Source organism: Galeopterus variegatus, unplaced genomic scaffold (genome assembly GCF_000696425.1).
Source record: "Galeopterus variegatus unplaced genomic scaffold, G_variegatus-3.0.2 Scaffold4551, whole genome shotgun sequence".
Lineage (NCBI taxonomy): Eukaryota > Metazoa > Chordata > Mammalia > Dermoptera > Cynocephalidae > Galeopterus > Galeopterus variegatus.
In genome coordinates this window covers 51,528-64,053 of record NW_007730662.1, presented here as the reverse complement: position 1 = coordinate 64,053, position 12,526 = coordinate 51,528, and the positions used below count along the sequence as shown (strand labels likewise).

Below are 12,526 nucleotides of genomic sequence, written 5' to 3'. Positions count from 1 at the left end.
CGGCTACGGGATCGCAACCCTCGGCATTGCCCCCGCTCCTCGCTCAGCCAGTGAGCGGCCGGTCTGTATGTGGGATCCGAACCCTTGGCGGGAGCACCACCGCACTTCCCAAGCGGCGCACTGTAGCAGTGCGCCACCGGGCCGGCCCAACCTTTGCCCATTCTTAAATTGTGTTGTCTTTTCATAAATTGAGTTGTAAGAGTTCTTTATATATTCTAAATACATGTCCCTTATCAGATATATGATTTCTGATTTTTAAATATCTTTCTTCGGTATATTTTTAAACCAGAACAACTTTTTATGACTAGAATGGTTTTTAGGCTTTCTTCTGTGGATTGCTAAGGGAGAAAGTAGTTGACTTTCTAGATTAAGCCTCGGTTTTGATAGGAAAAGGAAATGGAACTTGTTTAAAAATTCATAGTCTTTTCCCTGCACCAGCCAGCCACACACACACACACACAAAAAAACAAAAAACAAAAAAAACATAGTCTTAGATATAATACAAAAGCACAAACAATGAAGAAGAAAACAGATAAACTGAATGTCATCAAAATTTAAGACTTTTGTGCTTCAAGGAACATCATCAAGAAAGTGAAAAGCGAACCTACAGAATGGGAGAGGAAATTTAAATCATATGTCTGACAAGGGACATGTATTTAGAATATATAAAGAGCTCTTACAACTCAATTTATGAAAAGACAACACAATTTAAGAATGGGCAAAGGATCCAGATATTTCTCTAAAGAAGATATAAATGGCCAATAAGCATATGAAAACATGCCCATCAGCTAAAATATGGAACCAACCTAAATGTCCATCAACAGATGACTGGATAAGAAAAATGTGGCATATATACACAATGGAATACTACTCAGCCATAAAAAAAAATGAAATTCTGCCATTTGCAGCAACATGGATGAGCCTGGAGAAAATTGTGTTCAGTGAAACAAGCCAGACACAGAAAGAGAAATACTGCTTGTCCTCACTCATAACTGGGTGTGAAGGGAAGGAGGGAGGGAATATGTTGAACTTTCAGAAGGAGAGAACAAAACTAAAGATACTAGAGGTTGGGGGAAGGGAGTTAGGGAGTGATTGGTCAGATAAGAAGCATAAAGAATAATCACACTTTATTAGCCATCAAAGGAATGTACATTAAAAGCACAATAAGTTGCTACTTCATACTTTCTAGGATGGCTATCATCAAAAAGACAAACAATAACAAGTGTTAGCAAGGATGTGGAAGAAATTGGAACCCTCACACAAAGCTGTTGGGACTATAAAATGATACAGCCACTTTGGAAAACAGTTTGGCAGTTCCTCAAAATGTGGTATATTTCTATGGTGGAATAATTTTAGGCAATAAAAGGAATGAAGTACCAACATATGCTACAACATGGATGATAAGTGAAAGAAATCAGGGACAGAAGGCCACATATTATATGATTCATTTATATGTTCAGAATAGGGAAATGTATAGAGGCAGAAAGTAGATTAGTTGTTACGTAGGGTTGAGGGAAAGGGGAGATTTAAAGGATGACAGCTGAGAGGGGTGTGGCTTCTTTTTCGGGTACTGAAAATATTCTAGGATTGATTGTGGTACATTGAATCATACACTCTAAATGGGTGAATTTTATGGGATCTGAATTATATCTTAATAAAGCCATTTTTAAAAATTCATAGTCTTCGTCTTCTGGAGAGTTCTCTAACCTGGAGTCCATGGATGGGATCTGTTAAAGTGTTTACAAATATTTTGTGTATAAACATATATACATCTTTTAAGGAATGGGTTGATAATTTTATCAGATTTCTTGGATGATCTGACACCTAAAAAATTTAAGATCAGTATTATTAAGCCATTAATTGAGACCATGTTACTTAGCAATTGTAATATAACGTATTTAGATTTGGTTAAATTGACTTCTTTGATTTTCTGTTAACTGTTTACCATCCCACATTCTAGTTTATTTGTAAATATTTAGGTAGTTTGTATCTGCCCAGGTAGACTATATAGGACCTGAGACAGTGCCTGGTGCATAGCAGACACTCAGGAAATGCTAATGAATGAATGAACATTAAGAAAAAACTCAGCTATTCCTAACAGATCAGACTTATTAGGGACATTTAAGAGCACTGACTGAAGCCAGAGTGATAGGGTGTGAATCCCACCTTTGTTACATTCCAGCTGTGTTACTTTGGGCAAGTTAATTAACCTCCCTGTCCCTCAGTTATCCCATGGGGGTTATTGTGGGGATTAAATAAATTAATACCAGAAAAGCACTTTAAAAAGTGCCTGAGACATAGTACGGGCTAAATAACTGTTCTTTTTGTGCCACCTATACCACAAAACACTTACAAAGGATCTTTATAAAGTTCTTGGAAAGATTCGTATATCTTTTAATTATGTTTTTCCACAAACTTTTTGAAGTACCCTCGTGTACATTATATAGTCAGAGTGTAGTACTATAAATGATTAGGTAAATCTAATGACTCTACTACCCTGCTTCAGTGACTCCCTTATAGCCTTTGTGATAAGGTTCTAATTCTTTAGCATGGCATAAGAGTCTTCATAGTTTAGTCCCTGTTTTCCTTCAAGTTAGATCTCTTGAGACCTATATCCAGCAACACCAAACCACTTGCAGTTTCCCAACACATAACACATTCTCTGGCCTCCAGGATTTTCCCCATGGCACTGTGCCTGGATCTCTCTTCCCTAGACCTTCTGCTCATCCTTTAAGACCCAACTCAAGCATCTTCATCTTACTTCTTCCTTAAGCAGTCTCACTTCTAGCTGGTGCATTGCTTCTACTGTGGGCTTACTTCACGCTTAATGTGCCATCTTGGAGTCAACTATTTGGGTTTTTGTTGTTGTTGTTTTGTTTCGCCCTCCAAACTTTTAACTCACTGAGGGCATGAGCCTTGTCATTTGTCTTTGCCTTTCCAGCATCCAGTGCTGGTCTAGTGCTCATCACCTAAGTACTCAATAAACATTTGGTTATGTGATTGAATAGAATGGTAAAACCCGTGACACAGTTTTAGAGAACAATAATTCCTCTTAACAGAATTCAATCCAGATAGAAAAGAAGTACTTCATTTTCATCAGGGTGTTTTCCTAAAGGTTTGAATTTTTTTTTTTTCAGGAAGAACTTTATTTTGGCCTAAATGAGATTTAATAGTTCAGCCTATGCATTTTTTTTTCCTTTTTGTCTTTTTTCGTGACTGGTAACGGGATCGCAACCCTCGGTGTTGTGCCCGCACCGCGCTCAACCAGTGAGCGGACCGGTCTCTATACGGGATCTGAACCCTTGGTGGGAGCGCCGCCACGCTCCCAAGCGCCGCACTCCACCGAGTGCGCCACCGGGCCGGCCCTAGCCTATGCATTTTTAACATAACAGAAACACCTTGGCCTCCCAGTTGGTGTCGGACAGAAAACACTTTGTGAGGAGCCTTTATCTAACAGAATTTAGGCTACAGCAGTAGGGTGGGAGTGCCGCCACGCTCCCAAGCGCCGCACTCCACCGAGTGCGCCACCGGGCCGGCCCTAGCCTATGCATTTTTAACATAACAGAAACACCTTGGCCTCCCAGTTGGTGTCGGACAGAAAACACTTTGTGAGGAGCCTTTATCTAACAGAATTTAGGCTACAGCAGTAGCCTGAGGTCTTCTTGATCTACTCCTCATTCTTTATTACCAGAAAGGATAAAAGCAGAAAAAGTGAAAGTTTCTTTTGAATTGACTATTTTCATTTATAGACTTCATAAATGTCAGAAAGTTAGTGTAGAGGCAATTCATATCCCCGATTTGATTCTTTTTTGGTAATAATATGCAACAACTAAAATCTCGTTAAAATTTTTTGTCAAAAATGAGAAAACATGTAATTGTATTTTTTCTCACATTTGTTTTTCGGGGAAAAAGCAATTATTATTTCACCATTATAACTCATAAAATAAAACTCAATGAAATCTGTGTATACAAATCTGTGCAAATCAACAAAACAAAAATATTTGCATAAATATCCTAATAATGGAAACCTATTTCCCACAATTCCAAATTCGTGTTCTTCAGTGAGTTTTATCTTTCATATCAGATTTAAGTGATCATACTTGGGAATATGTATTTCATACATATAGATGCACATAAACATAACAGAAAGTGGTTTGGGTTTTTAATTAATAACAATGACCGAGACCAGCAATTACTTTTTTCACTTAGCATTTTACTTCAATCTAGTACTATTTGTGTTTTCTAATTACTTCTGTATAGAGCACAGTAAACATTTGGAAGGTGTTAAGTATGGCAAGGTTTGAATTTTTTAAATGGTTCAGCTAAAGGTTAAACCAAATGAAATCTACGTGGTAATTTGATATAGCTTGTTTCAGAGTGAAATAAGCATGAAGTGATTTTTTTCCTGTAATTGGTCATAAATTTACATAGAACCTAATGTGTTCCTAGCCTTATCACCATTGACATTAGAGTTCCTTCTAAATAATGTTAATGGTTTCAATTTTATCAAGATGTGTCAGCTGCCAGGAAAAAGACATTCAATGGAGGTGTCATTTTGTTTGCCCAGAATACTAGATAGATCTAAGTATGCACTATAGAAAGACTAAGAATTCTCTGTAGATGGCTCTACCTTTCTCCTTCTCTGGTGACGAGTGGACAGTATGTTTCTTCATTCCAAACTTTCCTTTCCACCTTTTTTACTTATTAATGTGAGTACATATTTTTTCCTTGCTTCTAAAAATATGAGTTTTAACTTGTATTTTATACATATTACATACAGTATATAGTTTTTAAAATTTTAAATGTTTTATCTGTTTTTTTAATGAATTACTTAGCTTAAAGCCAAAAACATTTGGGCCAGCCCAGTGGCGCACTGGAGAGGGCGCTGCTTGGGAGCACGGCGGCGCTCCCGCCGAGGGTTCGGATCCCATGTGGAGACCGGTTCCCGCTCACTGGCTGAGCGCGGTGCAGGCGGAACACCGAGGGTTGCAATCCCATTGCCGGTCCCCGGTACAGGCGCAACACCGAGGTTTGCGATCCCGTTGCCGGTCCCCGGTACGGGCATGACCACCGAGGGTTGCGATCCCGTTACCGGTCAGTAAAAAAAAAAGACAAAAAGGAAAAAAAAAAAAAGCCAAAAACATTTTCAGCATTATCTATTTATTATTATTTCAATGAAATTCTTGAGTTTTTTTAACTTGTTCTGATTTTTAAGTACTATAAGTTGGAATTTTGGCTGTTGTCTACATAATGCAGTGATCAAGAAGTCGTGACCTCCAGTTGATTCCTTTTATTGGTTTCCTGTTCTGATTCTCTAGAAATCTTTTGGTTTGTGTGCTAGTTGCTAGTTTAATCTTTGTCATGTTTGCAGTTCAGTTTTTAAAGAAGCTGATAGTTGAGAATAAATTTAACATATCATTTTCCATTCACATTTAAATTTTGAAAACTGAGAAAACTACTAAAAGTGTTCTATAAGGAATTCAACAAAATTATTGACCAAACTCTGAAAGGAAAAAAAAAGTAAAGCCTCTAGGACTTAGAAATATAAATCTATGTTATTATTGGCCTTTACATTCATCTTCCCATATAGAGTATAATGTATACTTATTTAAATTTTTATATATTATACATTATTTACAGAAATGTTACATTTACCTTAAAAGCTATAGCTCTGTGTTTTACAAAGGTTGATTATACAAACCCAAATGATCAAATAGGAGCTTTTATAATCTGATATGACTCAGTCTTGGAAATTTACTGCAACTGTTTTGCAGTTCACTTGGTATCACATGACTCACTTCAATGGTTTAAACCCTGTCTAGTAGTGATCAAAGTTCATTTGGTTAGGGGTTTTTTTGGTGTGTGGATGACTTTTTTCCACTTTGTTGTGGATTAATTGTCTTTCAGAATACCCAATGCAGTCCTTCCTCTTATTCTTTTTAATCTCAGACAGTGGTAGTTGTCTGCACAATTCAACCTCCAATCACACACAGGGGAAAATTTTTTTTTAATTGAAATAATATGCATGAAAGCACTTTTAACTGTAAATCATCATATAATTGTAAGGGTTCATTATTAATTCCATTACCCCAAATGTTAAAATTGAAGAAAGATAACTTGTATCTCTTTCAAATCAAGTGTAAAAATCAACCCTAACTTTTTAAGGTTACCGGTATCCTATGATGTGTTAAAAGAAAGCAAACACAGAGAGAATATGTTGTCAGCTCTGTCCATATGGACAATTATTCAGGTCATCAGATTTTCTCAGCATAAATTTCTCTATTATTTACAAACAACCTGTATTTAAAGGTTACAAAACTCTTAAAACTGTGACACTTCTCTGTTTCACAAAAGAAACTTCTGTCTTTACATTTAGTGGTTTAGCTAATAAAGTAGACTAATAAAAAAATTTTTAAATACTTACGTATTCTTAATGATTATGAAGTCCTTTGGGGCTTCAGAATATTTATACCTGCAGGTTCTCCCTGCTTTAAAATTTCAAAGACAAATTTTATGTGAAATAGCTGTAATAGTGTTTAACCTTTTTTTGTTTTTTGGGTTTTTTTAGTGTTTAAATTTTTACTATCATGCAGTTAGAAACTCTGCTGTTTCCTGTCAAAACCTACATTCATCAGGCTATGAACATGACAGTTTCCTGTTTTCTTATTAACTATACTGCATTTGTGCTGTATTCTTTGTAAATTGTATAATATCTTATCACTTTCCTTTTCTAATTACTAAGTGCTTTTTGGGGCCAGCATTGTTTAATACATGCAGAGAAATCCTAAAGTCTAATCTCTTTGACAGTGCAAAATTAAGATTTTGTTAACTTAATTGTGATGAGTGTGCCAGATGTCTTAAATATTATTTAACATAAATTCTACATGTTTTTACTTTTTTTCACTCTGTCTCTTAATGCATAACATGATGAAGCAGTCAACATCAGGTAAGAAGCAATATATTATTTGGGACTTCTATATTAGCACTCCCATCTGTCTGCTTATTAATATTCTCATTCACCATTTAAAAGAATGGGATGAATAATCAGCCTCTGAAAGTCTTTTTCAAGAATGTGCCATCTTTTCTGTGTAGTTTATCAACATTTATTTGCCTGTTCTTATCAAGTCAGAATGCTAAGTTCTAATATATAAAAATGATTAAGCAATAATCTCTACCATCAAGAGACTAATGAAAGAAATAGAAGATATGGACAGCAATCAATTATTTTATATTTTTCCAAACAGTGCTTGTTTTAAATATTTAGCTTCAGTGTTAAAATCAGGTTTTTTCCAAATCATATGACTTATATGATCTATAAATATGTATATTCAGTCATATGTGTATGTTAATAAGTGTGATATTAATGAAAGTATTTATGAAAATATACCCACTGATTTACTTAAAATGGTACAAAAATTATAGAAAATGATTTATAAAAATGCCCACATTTTAAACTAAATGTCAGAATGATACTGGGAAACCAGAAAAAATCTTGTAAAATAAAGGAAGCTATTTTCATTTTTGTTTTGTTATTGGATTATTTGGGGATTTTTGTTCTGGTTAGTCTATTACTGTCAAAATGGTCAAGCTACAAATAAATTTGGAAGCTTATTTAAGTGTTTTATTGATGACCTTATTCCTGGAATACAACCAAACAAATAATTGAAACTAAGAAACTCAATATGCAGAATGGCAATTGTTTATTTTTAGATTTACACCCTTCTTTGTTCCCCAAAGATTTCGTGGCAGTTTGCATGAATACATATAATACAGAAATAATTGAATATTAGGTTATACTAAAGTAAGTTGCTGATACTTGACTTTCACTTACAAAAATGGCAGTATCATATGGTTCAATCTAATAGTTAAAAGAATCACTGCTAAGGCAAAATCTAGTAATATTACAGTTAACATTACTCATACAGTATAAAAAATTATTATTCATACAGCACACAAAAATTCATACAGTATAAAAGTGAGCCACCTATTTGTTAGCAAAAGCAAAATAAGAAAATAATATGTTGAAGTACAGTAAGACAAAACCAAAGCAGTTATTCTCCTTTTTCTGAACTTTGAAAGAAATTCTTCTTATGGGTCCACTGAAGAGGATAGGAAAATGTAATGGACAGGAAAGTATTAGGCTAATGGCCTAACATCTAAGTAAGAGCAGTGTTATAATGGACTAAAACAGTGCAGTCTAAATACTTAACTTAGTGGTCATCTAATTAGATCCAAAGGTAAAGTTTAGAAATACTAATGGAGGAATGAATGGCAATTGCACATCTTTCCAGCAACCTTTCATAGCTGTTATTTCATAGACTTTTATTTAGTAGACATTTTTATTGAAGTATAAGATATATACAGAAAAATACACACGTCAAAAGTGTCCAGCTTGACGAATTATCACAAAAATGAACATGCCCACTTAACTACCACCCAAGTCAAGAACTAGAACATTGACAGAATTTCAGAAGCCCCTCATCACTCCTCCACTTCCTACTCCCCACCCCTTCCAATCTCCTCATTGTACTGACTTCCAACATCAAAAATTATGTCCAAAATCATATAGAATAATTATTTAGGATTTGGCTTATTTCCCTCAATGCTGTGAGATTTACTCATGTTGTTCCACGCAGCAGTAGTCTGTTCAGTTTTGTTACCATATAGTAATATCTTGTTGTATGACTATAGCATAATTTATTTATTTTACTGTTTATAAACATTTGAGTTATTTTCATATTGGGTTATTATGAATAAAATTGTTATGAACCCTGTTATAAATTTTTTTGGTGTATTATACTTATTTCCATTGTTCATATACCTAGGAATGGGATTGCTGGGTGACTATTATAATTTATATTTCAAACCAGGAGACTTTTGAGAATGAGTACAGGACATTATTAATTTTGCTTTGACAATAGGTAAAAGACAAGACTGTCCCCAAGCAAACTGAAATGCATGGCTATTCTAGGTACTATAGGGTATGCAGGTGTTAGACTTTAGTATATGCTCCCAAATCATTTACCTAAGTGCATGTACCAGTTAATGTTCCCACCAACAATGTACAAGAGTTTCTATTCTACATCTTCATTAACATGATTGGAAAGCTGCAACTTCAGTGTTGTATTTTCTTTTCTTTTTCTTTTTGTATTTATTTAATTTTTTTTTCTTGAAACTTAGTTGATTGTACATACCTGGGGGATAACAGAGTTGAATATCAATACCTGTGTGATTGATGCTGCAATCAGGATAATTAATATATTCAATATTATACAGTGTAGTGGATTTTCATGGTCTCTTACCAATTCTTCCCTTACTCCTCCCTCCCCTTCCCCCTTTCCCACCTCTGGTAGCCTCAGTTCTGTTCTCTCCTTTTGAAAGTTTAACATATCATCGTGATTGTTAAATCTTTCTATTATTTGTTTGTTTAATTTTTGTGTGTGTGTTCCCACTTATGAGTGAGGACGTGGTATTTCTCTCTCTGTGCATGGTTTATTTCACTTAACATAATTTTCTCCAAGTTCATTCATGTTGCTGTGAATGGCAGTATTTATTCCATTTTTATGGCAGAGTAGTATTCCACTGTGTGTATAAACCACATTTTCCTTATCCATTTGTCTGATGATGGACATTTAGGTTGGTTCCAACTCTTGGCTGTTGTAAATAGAGCTGCAGTAAACATGGGAGTGCAGATATCACTTCAACATGATGATTTCCATTCCTTTAGGTAAATACCCAGAAGTGGAATTGCTGGAAGGTATGGCAGTTCTATCTGTAGTAGTTTGAGGAAACTCCAAACCATTTTCCATAGTGGCTGCACCAATTTATAGTCCTACCAACAGTGTAGGAGGGTTCCCCTTTCTGCACATCCTTGCCAGCATTTGTTACCCTCTGTCTTTTTGATAATAGCCAGTCTGACAGGGGTGAGATGGTCTATCAGTGTGGTTTTGATTTGCATTTCCCAGCTGCTGAGTGATGTCAAGCATTTTTTCATGTGTCTGTTGGTCATTTGTGTATCTTCCTTTGAGAAATGCCTATTCAGTTCCTTTGCGCATTTTTTTAATTGGGTTACTTGTTCTTTTAAGTTGTTTGAATTCCTTGTATATTGTGGATATTAATCCTTCATTGGATGCATAGTTTGCAAATATGTTCTCCCATTCTGTAGGTTGTCTTTTTGCTCTGTTATTGTTTCTTTTGCTGTGCAGAGACTTTTTAGTTTGATATAATCCCATTTGTTTATTTTTCCTTTTGTTTCCTGTGCTTTGGGGGTCGTATTTATAAAGTCTTTGCCCAGTCCTACTTCCTGAAGTGTTTTCCCTATGTTTTCTTTTAGGAGTTTTATAGTTTCAAGGCGTACGTTTGTCTTAAATCCATTTTGAGTTGATTATTATATATGGCAAGAGGTATGGGTCTAGTTTCATTCTTCTATATATGGATGTCTAGTTTTCTCAGAACCATATACTGAAGAGACAGTCTTTCCCCATTGTATGTTCTTGATGCCTTTGTTGAAGATGAGCTATCTGTAATCATGTGGATTGATTTCTGAGTTCTCTGTTCTGTTCCATTAGTGTGAATGTCTGTTTTTATGCCAATACCGTGCTGTTTTGGTTAGAATAGCCTTGTAGTATATTTTGAAGTGAGGTAGTGTTATGCCTCCAGCTTTATTTTTTTGTTGTTCAGGATTGCTTTGGCTATCTGGGATCTTTTGTTGTTCCATATGAATGTTAGGATTGTTTTTCTATTTCTGTGAAGAGTGTCATTGATATTTTGACATGGATTGCATTGAATTTGTAGATTGTTTGGGATGGTATGGAAATTTTCACAATGTTAATTCTTCCAGTCCAAGATCATGGAATGTCTTTCCATCTTTCTGTGTCCTCTTTAGTATCTTTCAACAGTGATTTGTAGTTTTCATTGTAGATATCTTTCACCTCCTTGGTTAACTTTATTCCTAGGTATTATATTTTTTTGGTTACTATTATAAATGGGCTTTCTTTCTTAATTTCTTTTTCTTCTAGTTCATTGTTGAAGTATAAAAATGCTACCAAGTTTTGCATTTTGATTTTGTATCCTGCAATTTTATTGAAATCATTTATCAACCATAAGTTTTTTTGTAGCATCTTTAGGCTGTTCTTTACATAGGGTCATGTCATCTGCAAACAGGAACAGTTTGACTTCGTCTTTTCCAATGTGGATGCCCTTTATTTATTTCTCTTGCCTGATTGCTCTGACTAGTACTTCTAATGTTATGTAAAATAGGTGTAGTTAGTGGGCATCCTTGTCTTGTTCTCATTCTCCTAAACCTAATTTGCTGAGAGTCTTTATCATGGAGGATGTTGAATTTTGTCAAATGCTTTTTCTGCATCTATGGAGATAATCACATGGTTTTTGTCCTTGATTTTGTTGCTGTGGTGTATCATGTTTATTGACTTGCATGTGTTAAACCATCCTTACATCCCTGGGATGAATCCCACTTTATCATTGTTGTGTAATTTTTTGGACGTGTTGCTGAATTCTATTTGCTAATATTTTGTTGGAGATTTTTGCGTCTATGTTCATCAAAGATATTGGCCTATAGTTTTCTTTTTTTGTTCTATCTTTGTCTGTTTTTGGCATCAGGGTGATGCTAGCCTCATAGAATGAGTTTGGGAGAATGGCCTCTGTTCCAATTTTTTAGAGTAGTTTGAAGAGAATTGGTATTAATCCCTTTTTAAGGTTTTGGTAAAGCTGTCAGGCCCTGGGCTTTTGTTGTTGTTGTTGGGAGATTGCTGGTTACTGCTTCAATCTCATTGCTTGTTATTGGCCAGTTCTGGTTTTCTGTTTCTTCTTGGTTCAGACTTTGTAGTTTGTATGCATCCAGAAAATTATCCATTTCCTCCAGCTTTTCAATATAGTTGTTTATTATATAGTGATTCTTTGTATTTCTGTGGTATTGGTTGTAATGTCTCCTTTTTCATTTCTAATTTTTGTTATTTGGATCTTCTCTCTTCTTTTTGTAATTAGCCTAGTTAGTGGTTTGTCTATATTATTTATCTTGTCCAAAAAACCAACTTTTTGATTCATTGATCTTTTGTGTCATTTTTTGGGTCTCTATTTCATTTAGTTCTGCTCTGATCTTCATTATTTCTTTCTGTCTACTAATTTTGGATTTGGATTGTTCTTATTTTTCTAGATCTTTGAGGTGTAGCATTAAGTTGTTTATTTGAAATCTTTCTATTCTTTTCATGTAAGTGTTTATTGCAATAAACTTCCCTATTAGTACTGCTTTTGCTTTATCCCACAGGTTTTGATATGATGTGTCCTTATTTTCTTTAGTTTTGAGAAATTTTTTGATTCCCTGTTTAATTTCCTGTTGGACCTACATGTCATTGAGGAACATATTGTTTGATTTCCATGCATTTGTATAACTACCAGAGTTTCACTTGTTAATGATTTCTAGTTTTAATCCGTTGTGGTCTAAAAAGATACTTGAAATGATTTCAGTTTTTAAAAATTTCTTGAGACTTGATTTGTGACCTAACATGTG

At 34.8% G+C, this 12,526-nt stretch overlaps 1 protein-coding gene across 3 annotated transcripts in view; it reads left to right on the top strand.

Moving 5' to 3' along the window:
• The window catches only part of LOC103603332 (ecotropic viral integration site 5 protein homolog), a 142,876-nt gene that overhangs the window by 105,121 nt on the left and 25,229 nt on the right, over positions 1-12,526 (top strand). The window contains exon 11 of one of the 3 annotated variants that reach the window (XM_008587823.1): positions 6,937-6,946. The exons of the other annotated variants lie outside the window; for them this stretch is intronic. Within the exon in view, the coding sequence (XP_008586045.1) occupies positions 6,937-6,946 (10 nt within the window). The remainder of the gene's footprint in view (positions 1-6,936; positions 6,947-12,526) is intronic. 3 annotated transcript variants of the gene reach the window in all.